The 16,683-nt window shown below is 42.8% G+C and overlaps 1 protein-coding gene across 1 annotated transcript; it reads left to right on the top strand.

The window, feature by feature from the left end:
* The first annotated feature begins 5,183 nt into the window (after window positions 1-5,183).
* LOC147605171 (putative auxin efflux carrier component 1b) lies at window positions 5,184-11,420 on the top strand. Its single transcript, XM_086794041.1, has 6 exons — window positions 5,184-6,866; window positions 7,166-7,502; window positions 7,764-7,849; window positions 9,328-9,485; window positions 10,216-10,292; window positions 10,470-11,420. The coding sequence occupies exons 1-6, from the start codon at window positions 5,462-5,464 to the stop codon at window positions 10,534-10,536; spliced, it is 2,130 nt and encodes a 709-aa protein (XP_086650167.1). The 5' UTR covers window positions 5,184-5,461; the 3' UTR covers window positions 10,537-11,420.
* Window positions 11,421-16,683: the final 5,263 nt, after the last annotated feature.

Below are 16,683 nucleotides of genomic sequence, written 5' to 3'. Positions count from 1 at the left end.
TCTTGACATCTCAACATTTTTGTAAAAATATTTGGAAGCCCTAAATCTAGAAGAGGAGAGCTTAAAAATTGAGAGAAATTTTGTAAAAACATTTGGAAGCCCTTAATCCGGAAGAAGGAAAGATAAGTATGCCATAACTCAGTGTAGACTAGAAGCTAGTGTAGTCTAGTTATAGAATCATTGGCGAAGATCTATCATGTCAGCATCCTACCAAACACGCCAATGATATAAGTGGTGAAAATGGCCACCCATGCATATCATGCGTGTCAGCTCGTGTTGATCTTGACATCTCAACATTTTTGTAAAAACATTTGGAAGCCCTAAATCTAGAAGAGGAGAGCTTAAAAATTGAGAGAAATTTTGTAAAAACATTTGGAAGCCCTTAATCCGGAAGAAGGAAATCTCAAAAAACATTTGGATCAAGCAAGCTCTAAATCTAGAAGAAGGAAAGCAGGGAATTCACCAAACTATTGAGTTATCTTGGAAGAAGGTTGCATAAAGATAGTGGAAGATAGCCTCTATTTACAAGATAAAGAGAGAAATTTATCATGTACATAATAGACTTATATTTCAAGCTAAGGGCCTATTAGCTTCTTAGAATGGGGACTCAAAGTGAGGGTGACAACATCCTTATATACTCTGCCTCAACCCTAAAGCACATGTCCCTCCTTCCTTACATACCAGCCCTCTTTTCTCTTCTTCATCCCTCCCAAATGTTCAATGCTGATTAGGTGATGTGGCCTTTTCCCTTTCCCCTTCACGTTTTCATATGCTATTGTACACCACCTATGATGGCTCTCCCCCCCACACGTGCGTGCGTGCCACACACACACACACCCCCACCCCCCTCGACCCCTTTTTGCTAATATTCCTCCCACTTTTACCTACCACAAACTTTACTTTCTTGACTCAAATGGTGGTATCTTGTACAAATCCTCCTCACAACATCCACCTCTTAGCTGCATCATAGCCCATCTCTACCCCATGCCTATCCTAGTCAAGGAGGAATCTCTAGAATTTCTTCCCCACAACCCCCCCTCCCCCAATTCCTTTTGTTGAGCTAAATATTAGTAAGAAGCAACCAATCCCCGATTCTACAAGAAGAAGCGTGCAAGAAACTTATGCTAGTGTTGCCATGCTATCTACCTGAAAGAAAACAACTAAATTTCTTGTGTGAAGGCAAGGTTTGGAGGACTCTTCACACCCTCATTAGAGACAATTCTCTTTTAACATCACCTTAGAGTCTGAAGACAAAACTTTTACAAACAAAAGAGGATCTAATTTCACAATTTTATTTTAAAATTACCATAAATAATTATTCACGCAAACCATAAATGCAATACAAAAACTCTCTATATGTTTTTAGTCCATTATCATGTACCTTCTATCAACTAAAAACTAAAGACACATTTTTTTAAACATGTACCTTGTATTTAGTTCATTAGCATGTACCTTCTATCAACTATACAGACACACTTTTTTACTCACATATCCTTAAAGACACACCATTGCTCGTAGGCACTTACTTATCCACCCATATGCAATGCCGCCGAGGAAGCATTATGGAGGTTTAAAACCCAGGACCTAGGCAAACACCTTCACCACTTGAGCTATCACCTCATTGGTGCTAATAACCAAACATTCTAAATAAGTATTGTAAAGAAATAAAGTCTATGCTAATTTGCCTTTTCATTTCTTTAAAATTCATAAAATTATCCTTAAGCCACTTTTGTGGCTCAATTATAGGACTACTATTTTATGAGACATACTAGTGTGACTCAAGCTCATTCAATAGGGGAACTCCCCATTTAGAAGGTTGGCCCTCATTCTTACATCAATTCGTTCACAAATTATTGAAGTAGCATCCAATTCATCTCTATGTAACATATAAAATCTTGTCTTAATTTGCTTAGCATCTCTTATGGAATCCATGAATTAATCTAGTAAACAATCCTCTTTTTTGTAGTGTGAATTCTATTGCACACCTCACTACTTTGTGTTATTCTAAAAGTTTTAAAAAAACCCACCACACCATGCAAATTAGTATTAGAGAGAGAGAGAGAGAGAGAGAGAGAGAGAGAGAGAGAGAGATAACTCACACTTGAACACAAGTTGTTGGAGGTAGCACTACTCTTTTTCTTCTTTGTTAAGTAGAGGTGGGCACCCAAAAAGAGTGTCTAATCCTTGTGCCACATGGTAACATTGGCACATCGATGCTCATAGAAAGGGAAAGTGTGCAATATGAGTTGTGTGTGTGTGTGTGTGTGTGTGTGTGTGTGTGTGTGTGAGAGAGAGAGAGAGAGAGAGAGAGAGAGAGAGAGAGAGAGAATATAACTTAAAGAGAGAGAGAGAGAGAATATAACTTAAAGTGACGGATAAGAAGAAAGGAGATAGATTAAAATTAATCTTCACCATTTCAAATATTGCTCACAAAGAAAGGAGATAGATTAAAATTAATGTTCACCATTTCAAATATTGCTCGCAAAGCAATCCCCAAAATATGTTATATTTCTATAGGCCAAGAAAGGTTGTTTTAAAAAAATGATTCACCCTAATTCACTCATATGATAATGACCCTACATGCACATGTATTATTTGGGGGTAGTTAAAGGATAATATAACAATAAAAGTCTTAAGGATGAGGCCTTTTTGAAATACTCATTTTCCCTTTAAATATAAAGAAAAATTAGACTTAGCCATAAGAATGGATCTTATTTTATTTACAAAGTAAGACTTCTCTCAAATTAGATGAAGATACTCCTTGTTGTTTTTCTTTTTTAATCCATTTTTTAAAATGTATTTATAAAACCCTTGATGTTGAAATCACGTGCTATTTTGCATATTTTTATGGAACTCCCAAGGTTTCTGCTTGTTAAACTCTTGGATTTTGTAGCTATACTTACCAAAATAAGGTTGGCTCTCACAAAAGAACCATAGTGTTTCTTTTACTTGTATACTACAAATTTATATCAAATCAAGCATTCAAATTTCATATTACAAGTTCGTCTTACCATTCACCTCATCTTGTAGGCAAGTTGAAATTTCAATGTCATTCACTCAAGATTTTAACATAATTTTTTCTTAATTAAAATGTATTTTCTAGCCAATTTATGTATCGATTGTATTGACTCAAATAGAATCTTCAATTGAAATGGATAATAAATATTCCTAGTAGTTATTCTTCTTCATTAACTTTATCCATATCCAAGTGTGTAAGCTGCATTCAATCAATCTACTAATAGATGCACCTGGATTATTCTCATCAAGACAGAGAATGTCTTAGAAACATATGATGATGAAAAGGAAGTTTCTTCTGAACATCACCAAACTTCAACCAAAAGTGTTAAGTAAAGGAAAAACATCACATCTTGAAGAAGTAGGTGGGACAACTATTAGTACATTCAAAGTGTTTAAAGGTGTGAAGAAGAGGATGCCTTGTTTAGTTGCTCTAATGTGGAGAAAGGAATCTATTAGGTTGCTTAAAGCTTTTCATGAGAAAAACAAGCTTTGTACATGAAGATGGCTAGCTTATGACTTATTGTTCCAATAAGAACAATGAAGTAAGAAAGTGGAAAAGGAGCATCTTTTCACTATATGTGACACTCCTTGCGCCAAAACTGATGTGGCAAAGAGTGGAGAAGAGTAGCGTGCTTCATGAGATGGCTTACTGTTCAACACTTCTAAGAACAATAAAGTAAGTAGGTATCTTTTCATTATATCTAACACTCCTTGTGCCAAATCCTATGTGGCAAAGAGTGGAGAAGAGTAGCGTGCTTCATGAGATGCATAAAGGACCACTTAGATTTTTTTCTTTCACATGTGGCTTTCATTATGTGCCTTGGATGCATGTTTCTTTTTATGAGGGATTTCCCTTTATCTTGTTGAGGGACTCCTATCCCTTCATGGTCCTTTTTTCCTTGTGGTAGCTTGGCAGTGTCAAGGGTGCTTTGCTGTTTGGGACGTATAAGGAATAGTACATGTATGAGGAACACAAATGATGGGATGGGAAAACCATAGCTACAGAGGATTTGATTCTAAGATGTTAGATGTTACAAGCCCTGAAACTTGATCATGCCAAAAGGAGGTGTTTAAACTTCTCATGCGCATGGCATAGATCCTAACATTTAGGATGAGATGAAGATGAACTCCATAGGGGACACCAATGGTACATCATGTGGTGCTTTTTGCCACTTGTGGAGCCAAAAGAAGAGGCTCGATTGAAGGGGAAATGAAGGGGCAATACGTTCTACAGATTGGAAAGTGAATATGGAGGGGTAATGTTTTATGTGATGGTTGACTGATGTGGAAATGGCCCGCACGCGTAACGGTTTTAGGACAACTAGTTATTAGTATACTCGACTAGCTCAGTCGGCTAACAGGACGTGGTTTCGATTGTGGAGAAGGTAAGAAGGTACAATGCGAGGAGGGAGGGGACAAGAGGCATGTGCAAGAAGGGACGGCAGTTGCGGGAACAGCGTCTTGTGGGAACATCACACGTGGAGGATGGTGGATCATGGATGCCATTCGCGCGCGCATCTGCAAGCCTGCATGCCGTTGCATGGCCTGGGAACACGGTCGGTGCGCGCCTTCCAAAACAGCGCAGAACCGCAAGTTTCAAGAGTGTTTGAGAAAAGAGCATCTTGTCCCCCGCATGCAATACGGCCAGCAGCGCTTCGTGGCGGACGTGGAGAGGCTAGGAGCCCCGCCACGTCAATAAATCTCCACCTTTAGTGGCTGGCGTGGATGTAGATGTTACACGTGGCAGCCTCCTTGGAAATCACACGTGGAGCGTAACCATGGCATCTGAGGCGTAACGATGCATGCCATTGCATGGCCTGGAAATACGCTTTGGCCGGGGCCCCCTAAAAAAGAGCGATTTACGCAAGTTTCAAGAGAAGAGAGTAAAGGAAGTGTTCTTACGTGGAAACACAGGAACACGAGACATCAACAGATTCGTGGGAAGACGTGGCATGGCGGATGTCCTGCCACATCAATAACCTCCACATTCAATGGCTGGCGTGGCCGTTGATATTGCTACAAGTGGCAGCTTCGTTTTGCCCATCGACACTGTACCACGCTTGCAGACGTGCGTACAGCTGTCCCAAGATGACACGTACACGTCCCGGCCACCAGCGTGGACCTCGATGCCAAGCTTGCATCGCGCTTCTGTCGGATCTGCACTTCAATGTAACGGAAATGCATGGGCAACCAAGAGGCCTGGCAGGCTGGCTGTTTAAGTTTCGCACAAAAACGCAAATTTAGACAAGCTTGCCGGCTGTTTGTCGGCGGCAACAGGGCCTCGGGCCACTGTATCTGAAGGAGTAAGGGGGCAAACTTCTAAAGGTGGAAATTAGCATGAAAACGCTCATGCAGCTCCCTTATATATCATTGTGTGTCGTAGAACTGTGGTAATTAGCTAGCGCTCTTCAGATATTCAGTAGTTGTGTCCCGTCTAGCAAGGATGATTACCGGCAACGATCTGTACAGCGTGCTTACGGCGATGGTGCCGCTCTACGTCGCGATGATGCTGGCCTACGCCTCCGTCCGATGGTGGCGCATTTTCAGCCCCGTACAGTGCTCCGGCATTAACCGCTTTGTGGCCGTCTTTGCTGTGCCGCTGCTGAGCTTCAGCTTCATCTCCAGCAACAATCCCTACAAGATGGACGGAAAGTTCATTCTGGCGGATTCGGCGTCAAAGGTGGTGGTACTCGTGCTGCTGGCGTGCTGGACGAAATTCTCCCGCTACGGTAGCTTAGATTGGCTCATAACTCTGTTCTCGTTGGCAACTCTGCCCAACACGCTGGTGATGGGGATACCTCTACTAAGGGCCATGTATGGGGAGCATTATGGGGAGCTGATGGTGCAAGTGGTGGTGCTGCAGAGCATTATCTGGTATACGCTGCTGCTTTTTCTGTTCGAGTTCCGGGCGGCGAGGCTGCTGGTGATGGAGCAGTTTCCGGAGACGGCGGCCTCCATAGTGTCGTTCAAGGTGGACGCGGACGTAATGTCTCTGGATGGGAGGGAGCCGCTTCAGACGCAGGCGGAAGTGGGCGAGGATGGCAAAATCCGCGTTTTTATAAGGCGCTCCATCTCGGCGTCTCAGCACTACGACCTCTTCGCCTCGCCAAGGAGAAGCTCCGCCATGAACATGGACCTCTTTGCATCTCCCCGGAGATCCAATATGATGAACTTAGACCTCTTCGCCTCGCCTCGCCGATCCAACATGAACCACAACCACACCTTGGACCTCTTCTCCATGGGACTCACCTCCATGCCTTCTTCTAAAGCCATCACTCCGCGCCCCTCCAACCTCACCGGCGCTGAGATCTACTCTCTTACAACCCAGTCTTCTCAAACTACACCGAGAGATATCACCCTTGGCTTCACCAGCACCTTCAATGAGCCTCAGCTCAGCTACGCCCGCCATACCCCGCATCCCATCAGCGCCAGCCCACGCCACTCCAACTTCAACTCCTGCGAAATGTACTCCCTCCAATCCTCCCGCTGTCCCACTCCTCGAGCATCCAACTTCCAACCCTCCCAGGACCCCTCTTCAGAGACATTCCATGAGCAAACCCATGCAAAACCACAGCCCAAAAGTGGCCTGGTTTCTCTACCTCCCGAACAAAACCACGTCCACCATCAAAATGGAAGCTCTGCTGCAATGATTAGACCTCGGTCAGACAATCATCTTCACCTAGAAGAGGGTGCAGCGGCAGCCAAAGAAGTGCACTCCTTTGTATGGAGCTCACACACGTCTCCGACCGTTTCTGCAACTGTGGCTGTTCAAGCGCCTGAGAATCACTCCGCCTCCGTCCACCAAGGCAAAGAGGAAGCAAATGCGCAGGACTTCAAGGACAGCAAAGGTACTACAATTGAGTGGAGTTATAAACTTAATTGAGTAGTTGGTATGTAAACCTATTTGTATTGTGGCCGCTTTGAGATCACAAGTTGTAGAGCGAAATCAGTACCAATCTACTATTGCGTAGGTACCTAACCTTAATGCGATTACATATTTTAAAGAAAGGTTATACCAACTTAGCTCAATGGCATCGTAATATCAGCATGTAGCTGGTGCAGAATTTATTGGCGGTAATTAGATGGCAGGGTGCAGGTTGATTAGGTCTCGTGTCCATAATAATGGAGTTTTAATGGTATGTTGCAGCGATGCAATATGATATATCTGCAAGTGCAACACCCCCTCCAATCAATGTGGGTGAGGATTTCAGCTTTGGAAGCAGGACACATTTGGTAAGCTCGCCCACTGCAAAGCGCAGTGATGAGCCGGACATTAGGCGCAAATTCCACCCAACTCCCCAATACAGATCAAAGGGGCCAGGTACAAGCGACATAAATACAATCAACAGGCCAACTAGGGAATCAATGCCATCCTCCTATGTCATGGTCAAGCTCATTCTCCAGATGGTTGGGCGAAAACTTATTCGTAACCCCAACACATACGCAAGCTTGATCGGCGTTGTTTGGTCTCTTATTGCATTCAGGTAGAACCTGAGCTTAATCATAACAAGATTTAACTCTGCAAGAAATAGTTAATCTCCGTCTTTAATTAAAGCAGGTAATTATACTTAACTGGCTGAGATGTTTATAAATCATCGGTGGGGGTAGTCTTCTTAGACGCGCGGTTCATAATTTAAGTGTGTGGACATATTGAATAATTTGGGTGCCTTCTGTGCTTTAATTCGTGAGCAATGTTGCTTTATTTTTACAATTCTTTTTTCCCCCTCGCGGTTTCATGCTTGCAGGTTCGGAATAACGATGCCCAAGATCATCTCCGAATCTCTGAAGATATTGTCACAAGCAGGACTTGGGATGGCTATGTTCAGCCTAGGTATATTAATAATACTGTAGTCTAATAATTTTGATATTGTGTGGTAAGGGGATCTCAACTGTCGTTCATCACTAAAGAAAGGCTAAGGGTTTTTTCTTTTTTGGAGGAAAGTAATATGATCTTCATAGGAATGGAGGTATATGAAACTTTGGTGTCACCTGTCAAATTTGAGGGCCGGTTGTGTGAAAGGGGGGATCCCCATCAAGGGATATTTTTGTCCGGCTCACCCTTCAAAATGATGGGTTTAGTAGACATAATTTTTCATAATTGACTTTTTTTTTAATGGTCACTCAAAATAGATAGCTAAAATGCCAAAAAAAAAGGCATGACGCCGTCAAAAGCAACCTTGCAACCCATCCCTTGTGGGTGGGGCAATGTCCCCATCCAACCCTCACCCATCTAATGGAGTAGATTGTCTGAGAGCCAACCTTGAAATTTGGAGGCTTCAATGGCCTTCAAAGCCATTTTAGCCTTCACTTGAAGACTACCATGAAAAATAGAGCTTCAACACAAGGCCATTCAAAGCTTGAGTAGTGGGTTGCAAATGTATAGAATTGAAAGCCAAGGTAGTCTCTAGGCCTTCAAGTTGAAGGCTTGGGTAGGCCTTCAATTTTCAGCATTGGGACTTCTGGCCAATCCCCCCGACAACCCCTCATTAATTAGTGCTTGGAAAAAGCCAAGGTAGTCTCTAGGCCTTCAAGTTGAAGGCTTGGGTAGGCCTTCAATTTTCAGCCTTGGGACTTCTGGCCAGTCCCCCCGACAACCCCTCATTAATTAGTGCTTGGAAAACTTACATTTAGGAAACATGCACACTTCATTAGGAAAACTTGGTGCTTGGAATTTTTTTTTTCAATAAAGGCATTTTTATTATTGAAGAAAATCGAGACAAGTTACAAAATTCTTCTAGGATTGAGACCCAGAGGGTCATTGCTCTTTGCTGATTGCCTAGGATAGTGAGAGAAGTCTCGGCCTTGACCGCTATTTGATGCCCGCCCGACTTTTGTTGCTTTTAAAAACTTACATTTAGGAAACATACACACTTCATTAGTGCTTAGAAAACTTACATTTAGGAAACATACACACTTCATTATAGCTCTTGCTTAAGCCATAAAATTAAAGAAAATAGCCATACTTTTTTAGAAATACTACAATATTTTTGTATTTTCTACAACTCGGCTCAATTGCTTTTGTGAATCCCTCAACTACTTTTCATTCCACATTTTTTTAAGTTGAGGCCCCTATTTCATTGAACAATATTGACCCTTGCTCTCATCAATATTGTTCAATATCTCCCTGCTTGTCAAACAAGCGAGAGATCTTTGTAAGGGCAATTAATGGTGATATTTGAAAAACAATTTGTGTGTTGTTAGTCTTGCAACATGTTGTGATATGTAATTAAGGTTGGTATGTAATGGCAAGTATGGATAAAATTGGATGGATTATGATGCCAATATATATTGATATGCAATGAATGGCAGGATTGTTCATGGCCTTGCAACCTAGGCTCATTGCTTGTGGAACCTCTTTAGCTGTGTTTGCAATGGCAGTGAGGTTTCTCGTTGGGCCAACATTCATGGCGGCTTCATCGATTGTAGTGGGACTAAGAGGCGTTCACCTACATGCAGCTATTGTTCAGGCATGTCTCTTCTCAAATTCCCTAGTCCCATATTGTGATCTTGGATATTTTTGAAAACCTCTTGTATTTTTGAAACTTGACTACTTAAAAATGATCCTTGCTCTCTATGTATAGGCTTTTACATTATTATTATTATTTAAATGCATGTTGCAATTTAAGTACCCCTCAAGTGAATTTTTCTAAACAAAATACTGATCGATAAATCCTTCTTTTTGGACCAATGTCAAAAGCCCACATATAGTTTGTTGAACCTCCTGAGCTAACAAAGTTATCTTTGTTATTGCCGCCCGTTTAGATAATTTAATGCCTTTTTCCATGTACCTAGGGAAAAGAGGTACTCTTCTCTCTGCTTTCATAAACAATAACCTTGGAGTCTAACCACGTCACAAAATTCCATGTGCAAACCTTACCACATGTGCTAGACTGTGAATATTTAATGGTTAACTTTAGGATAGCCTTCGACTCTTGAGCTTTGTGTTGAGAAGTTGAATAGTGTATGTTAGGGTTGCTAACTTCTAGTGCACATCTTGGAGTGTGGGCACTTTAAGAAACAGAAACTCAGGTTAAAATAACCCAACGCAAGGGGTTAAAGTAATCGAACTCAAAAGGTGGGTAAACTATTAAATGATCAAAAGGTTCAAAATAACGTGCGAAGTGATACGTTAAAAGTGCAGATCTTGTGTGCAAATAATTAAAATAGCCTAAGGATTCTTGTTTGCTCTGTGTTCAGGCTGCACTTCCCCAAGGGATTGTCCCATTTGTATTCTCGCGAGAATACGACTTGCATCCTGATATTCTCAGCACTGCGTATGTGCTGCCACCTTTTTCATCTCATCAATATAATTTATCTCATTTTTATTTATAAGCGATAATTTCTCTCTTTTTTTTTAAACTATGCTTAAACAATTCATCGATGAAATTTTAACCACAAGATCTCACCTTTTTTTTTTTGCGGGGCCTTTTTGGCAAATATTATGAATGCAGGGTGATATTCGGCATGCTAGTTGCGCTCCCAACTACTCTGCTATACTATGTTCTATTGGGGATCTGACATCGATATGATACAAGTTAAAAAAGTTGATCTAAAAAAAAACCTCAGTTTGTTGGAGTTTAAAGGGATCCCCACAGTGTGCACACAGTCACATTCTCTCTCTTTCGGAGGGATCCCCACAGTCACACGCACATATTCTCTCTCTCTCTCTCTCTCTCTCTCTCTCCCCACAGTCACACGCATATATTCTCTCTCTCTCTCTCTCTCTCTCTCTCTCTCTCTCACACACACACACACACACACACACACATATATCACACGCACGCACGAATTACTAAGTGCTAACAAAAGGAGAGTCATGTCAAGCTACAGCCAAAGCTAATTACTTTACAACTCTACTCAGCTGCTTTCACTGTTCCATAGATCACCTTTGTGTCTCAGAAGGATTGTGATTTGTACCCACCAGCTCACCGAACCCCTCTCTCTCTCTCTCTCTCTCTCTCTCTCACACACACACACACACACACACACACACACACAATTTTGGAATACAAAATGGTCATGCCCGACCCTACTGACTGTCAGAAAAACGTCACCCCACGTCATCATCATCATGTTACGCAAGCAACCATTATATATAAATCCCAAAGGTTGTTTATATGGTATGGTGGAGCAGCTTGCAGCAGCATGCGACCCTTCACCTCCTCAACCATACTCTTATCAATTGGAGAGAGAGAGAGAGAGAGAGTGAAAAAGAGCACTTGCCTTGTACTAAAGCCTTCGGTTCCCCAGCCTTGCTGTAAATGATAAATATTTTATTCCTGTTTTCTTTCCCACGTACCCTTTATTTTGGCCTCTCCTCTACTTGCTTGGAGTAAATGCTGCTGTATATTTGTACATTCACACACTTTTAACATAGCTGGGGTTATTGGTTTTAAAGTCTAGATTATATAATTTTTTTTTGTTAAAACAGTGGAATATATTTAAAAAAAATATGGTTACAAGATCCCATGTGGAAGGTCCATGGGGAGACACTACGACCTGATGAAACCTTCAGCAAAAGAGGGTAAAAACCCTGAAACAAAATCAGAAACTGTACTAAATCATATCATGAACTGTTCGGCCAGCCAGCACCAGTAAAGGTAAAGATCTTCAGAAAAGGAACAACAGAGACATTGCAGCAGAAAATCCTGATGTATCAGTTCTCGGCGGCCAGCCCCTCTTCTAATCCGTGAGAGAGGATGATAAAACATAATGAGCAGAAGATTGAGGCCAAGAAACACTGTAACATAACAATTCTGATGCACCAGTTTGACAGACAAATCCTGAAGCACAGACTGAGGCACTAGGCAGTGGCCAGCCAGCCCCAGTGGAGCTTGACTGAGAGGTTGGTAATGATATCATGAGCAGAAAATTGAGGCCATGAGGGCTTAAAGAACCCCACAGAAGCTCTCTGAAGCCTGGACGTAGAACTCGGAATTCTGCAGCCTTCTTTGACATTCCAGATGGAGCCCTTGTAACATAACTTCCTTTGTTTGGCAATGCGAGGAGACATGGAATCTCCTCCATTTCCTCCAAGGTAGGTCTTGCCACCGGTCCACCTCCATGGAAACACCACTCGGCTGGAGTCGATGGATAAGCTTGAGTACATTGTCAAGAAAAAGATAAAAGTGGTGATTAGTTTTAGTTTCATATAGCGCTTCATTACGTTGCTTCCATACATGCCAAAGAAACAGAATTCTGACGGACTGCCACGTTAAGGGGTCCATAGAGTGGCATTCTCCTAGGAGGATTTCTTTCCAACTCAAAGGGATTTTCCTAATTTTCTTAAAGGCCTTGTTCAGAATATCCAAGAATTGTCTAGTGTCTGGGCAAGAGAAGAAGAGATGGGGGACAGTTTCCAGCTTGGTATTACAGCGGGGACAAAGGCCGTTCCCATGTCCAAACTTCAGGGCCTTCTCAAGGGTCCAGGTCGCTTTGTGCATGACCAGCCAGGCCAAAATGGCGTGTTTCCTTTCATGAGCGAAGGCCCAAATAAGCTTAAATCGGAAGGCCCATTGATGTTTGTTCCAGGCCAAGGACCATCTCTTATTGAGCTTAAGAATCAGATTCTTTGCATGAAAAGTGTTAGGTAACTTGACAAGATTACTGGAGTCGCCCCACCGGATGGCTTTAGAAAAGGTAATACAGTCACAAATCAGCCCCGGGGAAATGGAGACCTTAAGAGCATTACACCTCTCTGAATGACCAACTCAACTCCACCACGGGATAAGATGAATTTATTGCAGAGTTGTTCCCTGTTTAATATGCTAGTTGAGTCACATAAGTCACCCCAAACCTTTATACCAGCTTTGAAACAAGAAAGACTGGTCTGGACCTGTTCATTGGAGATCGGAGACACGAGATGCCCAAACCACACAGAGTCAGCAGCATAGGCATACCTACCTCTCTTAGTAAAGGTTTGGAAGCAGAAGAGCTTTTTGTATTTCATCCAAGACTCCCACATCCTACAGCACAGTTTGCTGCCTATAGGGGAGAGATAGGCCTTTGAGAACAAAACTTCATTGAGAGAGAAACCCTTCCAAGATCTTTTACCTTTAAGCCAAAATTTATTAATATCCCTTTTGAGTAAGTCTGCCCAGACATCATTAGACAAGATGGCTCTATGCACCCATTTAGCTGCAAGCTTCTCAGCAAGCAAACCAATGTTGATGATGCCAAGACCCCCTTGCTCTTTTTCCAAGCAACATGTCTTAAAAGCTACTTTGCTGATCCTCTTACTTTCCAGAGATCCCCCCCATAGATAATTCCCCATGATCGAGTTAAGGGATTGGAGTTGGGTCTCAGAGGGTCTCCAACAGGCCAGGAAGTAAACAACAGAGGGGATAATGAAGTGATTGAGGACAAAGGCTCTTGATGCCACCCCTGTGTTGATGTGACTCCATTTCTTGACCTGATTCTTGAGTTTATCAAGCACATAGTCCCACCTTTGTTTGGAAGAGATGTTAAAGCCCATGGGGATTCCTAGAAGCCTGAACACAACACCATCCTGGATACTCTTACAACCAGCGAACAGGATCGAGGGGGGGCACCCCTTCAAAGACTCTGAAGCTGGTCTTGGAGTGGTTTACCTGCGAGCCACTGGCAAGGCAGAAGGTCTCCAGGCAGGACATAAAGTGGGCAGCAGTCTGCACTTCATTCCGGAGCAGCACATTCGTGTCATCAGCAAAAAGCTGCAGACATAAAGGATCAGTCCTGTTGGGGATCTCAATACCCTTGATATTATTATCAGTTATATCCTTGTTAACAAGCCATCCCAGAGCATCCGCAACAATAGCAAAAAGAAGAGGGGACAGGGGACAGTCTTGCCTTATAGATTTCCTCAGAGGAAAGGCACCAGTGAGAGACCCATTGACAGCCACCTTGGAAGAAGCATTTCCAAGCAAGGTTTGGACATACTTTATGAATTTCCTATTGAGACCAATATCTTGAAGGGATTGGAAGAGGAATGACCAGTCTATTCTATCATAGGTTTTATCAAAGTCTATTTTGAGGAAGATGTAGTTCTGACCAGAGTTTTCAGCATGCTCCATACCCTCCCAAAGACTAATGATAGCATCAAGAATATACCTTCCCTTTATAAAGCCCTTTTGCTCCTTGAGGATCCACTCATCCATATAGGGGTTGATTCTGCTAGTCAGGATATGAGCAAAAACTTTGTAAAGGGATGAGAGACATGTTATGGGTCTCCAATTACCAAGATCTTCTTTCTCATCCTTTTTGTGAATCAGCTTGATAACTCCCATATTTGTCTTTTCAGCTAAACCTCCCTTCCTCATGGCTTCCCTCCAGATGTCAAGGATGTGAGGGGATAGTTCATCTTTGAAAACAAGAAAGAATTCGTTGGGAATCCCATCTTCCCCCAGAGATTTGCATTTTTTGAGATGAGAGATAGCCTCCTTGACCTCCTTTTTCAGTGAAGGGGGAGTCAAGCTTAAGGGCTAAAGCGGGGTTAACAACCTTCCTCCTAATGCTGGCAATTTTGGCCCTAGCAGCAGAAACTTCGTGAGAGGGAGGGAGGGCTGTGGAGAACAAGTTAAAAAAGTGGTCCTTAATAATCTGCAAGTTTTCCACATCATCTAAAGCAAGGTGACCATTGGGCTTCTTGACCATAGGGATGAGATCTCTACCTTTTTTCCTTTTAAGGAGCGCAAACATCTTAGGGTGAGGAGTATCAATTTTCCCAGCCCAAACCTCCCTGAACCACAATCTAGTGGCCTTAGCCGCTAACAACTCCTCGAGTCTGAGCTGGTTCTTTAGCTCAATCAAAGAGTGGTTAACAGCACCATTTTTAGACAGATAAATGTCTTGAATCTGGTTCCTGATTTGAACTCTACGATTCAGACGGATCGTAGAAACTTGCAGCTTATACTCCTTGCAGATAGAATGAACCTTATTCACCAGACTTTCCCATCCCTTGGATGGGGAAACGAACTGATTGAAAGCATCAGCAATGGAGGCTTTGATCATCTGTTGGATGCAAGGGAGACGGAAGAGGGAGGGGTCAAGATGGGGCCATCCAGCCCTACCTTTGGCCTGGCCTAAGGACAGGTTGCAGATCAAAGGGATGTGATCTGAGATGGTTAGGGAGGGGTCCGTAGTAACTTTGGTTTTTAAGAACATATCAATCAAACTCCCAGAGGCATACAGTCTGTCCAATCTGGCAGCTCTGTGAGACAGGAGCCTTTTTGATTGTTAGACCAAGAGAAACCAGTTTTCGAAGAAAGATCAGAGAGATCTTTCTCCCCCTTTAACCCATCCCATTTAACCTTTTCATAACCACTAATGGTACTGCCCAGAAGTCTGCTTCTGTCAACCTGGGCCTCTACCATGTTAAAGTCACCAATGAGAAAGATGGGTCCCACAATCTGAGTGAAAGATTGCCAGGTAGTAGCGCTCAAGCTAGCCAAGCAGGGGGCATACACCGAAACCAAAGTGAAATTGAAAGGGTTGCCCATCCTAAAAGCGGTCCAAGAGTGGTTCACATCAGACCAAGCATCTAAAATGCCGTGTTCCCACTTCATGTGGATGCCAATCGTAGCCCCACCTTTCCCAGAGTGGTGATTGGTAAAAAACCACCGAGAATTCCTAGAGATTTTTTGAAGGTTCATATGAAGCTGCTGGCCCCCTATTTTGAGCTCTTGAAGACTGATAAGGTCGAATTCAAAAGTAGAGTCCCTTAACCACATATTAATAGCTACAGCCCTCTCCGGGTTTGTGAGCCCTTTACAGTTGAACGAGAGAAGGTTCAGAGAATTCATTTTTTACTCGTTTTTGAAGGTTTCCCCGCAGATACGGAGGTTCTTAGGACGTCTTGGCTTTTTTCCTTTTTCCTCTTCATTTTCGAACCCATAAGAAGGGGAGAGAAGTCCTCCTCATCATGCTGTTTCATTGGTGAGAGGGACATCCTCTTCATCAAAGAAGCATCTTCTTCGTCTAGTTGGGCTTTGAAAACTTCATCAACACGCTGGGTTTTGTCAATGAAATCCTCATCTGATTCCATCGGGGAATCAAGATCTTGACTAACAAAAACACGGTCCTTGTTGGGGACCCTTCCCGGGGATGGTTGACCAGCCCCTATAAGGGCTGAGCTGCCAGCCTCTTTGGCCTGAAATTGCACTTCTAGACCGTCTTGTACCTCAGCTAAGAGGGGGGCATATCTGTTGGCTGGGATATGCCAATTAGATTTGTTGTTTTTAGCCTTGGACACATGTTTTCTCTGAGGCAGGACAAAAGCCTCCTCTTTGGCTGGGGTTTTATCATTAGAAGCTGGTTGATGGAGATCAGGGCAATCTCTAATGAGATGCCCTTGTTTATTGCAATTAAAGCAGGCGTTCGGGAGGCTCTTGTAAGTCAAAATTTGCTCATAAATAATCTGCCCCTCTCTCTTTTTCAGGGGAACTTTCTCTTTGAGGGGTTTGGCGGTGTCAACCTCAATGAGCATTTGATGAGCCCATTGAGGATTAACGACTTGAAAAGGTTTTTGCCCTAGAACCTTACCTACAGCACCCCCTATCCTTTTAGCCCATATAGAAAACTTGGTTGGCATATCTGTAAATTCCACCCAGACAAGGATTTTGGTGGGTTTGGGTCCTTTGGGGTCAAACGAATCATACCATCTAAAAAAAGAAATGGGGGTATTTCTGA

The sequence above is a fragment of the Cibotium barometz genome, chromosome 60 (assembly GCF_041138505.1).
Source record: "Cibotium barometz isolate CiBa-2024 chromosome 60, ASM4113850v1, whole genome shotgun sequence".
NCBI classification, from domain to species: domain Eukaryota; kingdom Viridiplantae; phylum Streptophyta; class Polypodiopsida; order Cyatheales; family Cibotiaceae; genus Cibotium; species Cibotium barometz.
The sequence above is the reverse complement of the archived record's forward strand: the minus strand, read 5'-3'. Positions and strand labels throughout refer to the sequence as shown.

Coding starts and splice junctions, on each gene's coding strand:
- LOC147605171 (XM_086794041.1), top strand. CDS start 5,462: ATGATTACCGGCAACGATCTGTACAGCGTGCTTACGGCGATGGTGCCG. Junction 7,503..7,763: donor TGGTCTCTTATTGCATTCAG/GTAGAACCTGAG, acceptor TCATGCTTGCAG/GTTCGGAATAACGATGCCCA. Junction 9,486..10,215: donor TACATGCAGCTATTGTTCAG/GCATGTCTCTTC, acceptor CTCTGTGTTCAG/GCTGCACTTCCCCAAGGGAT.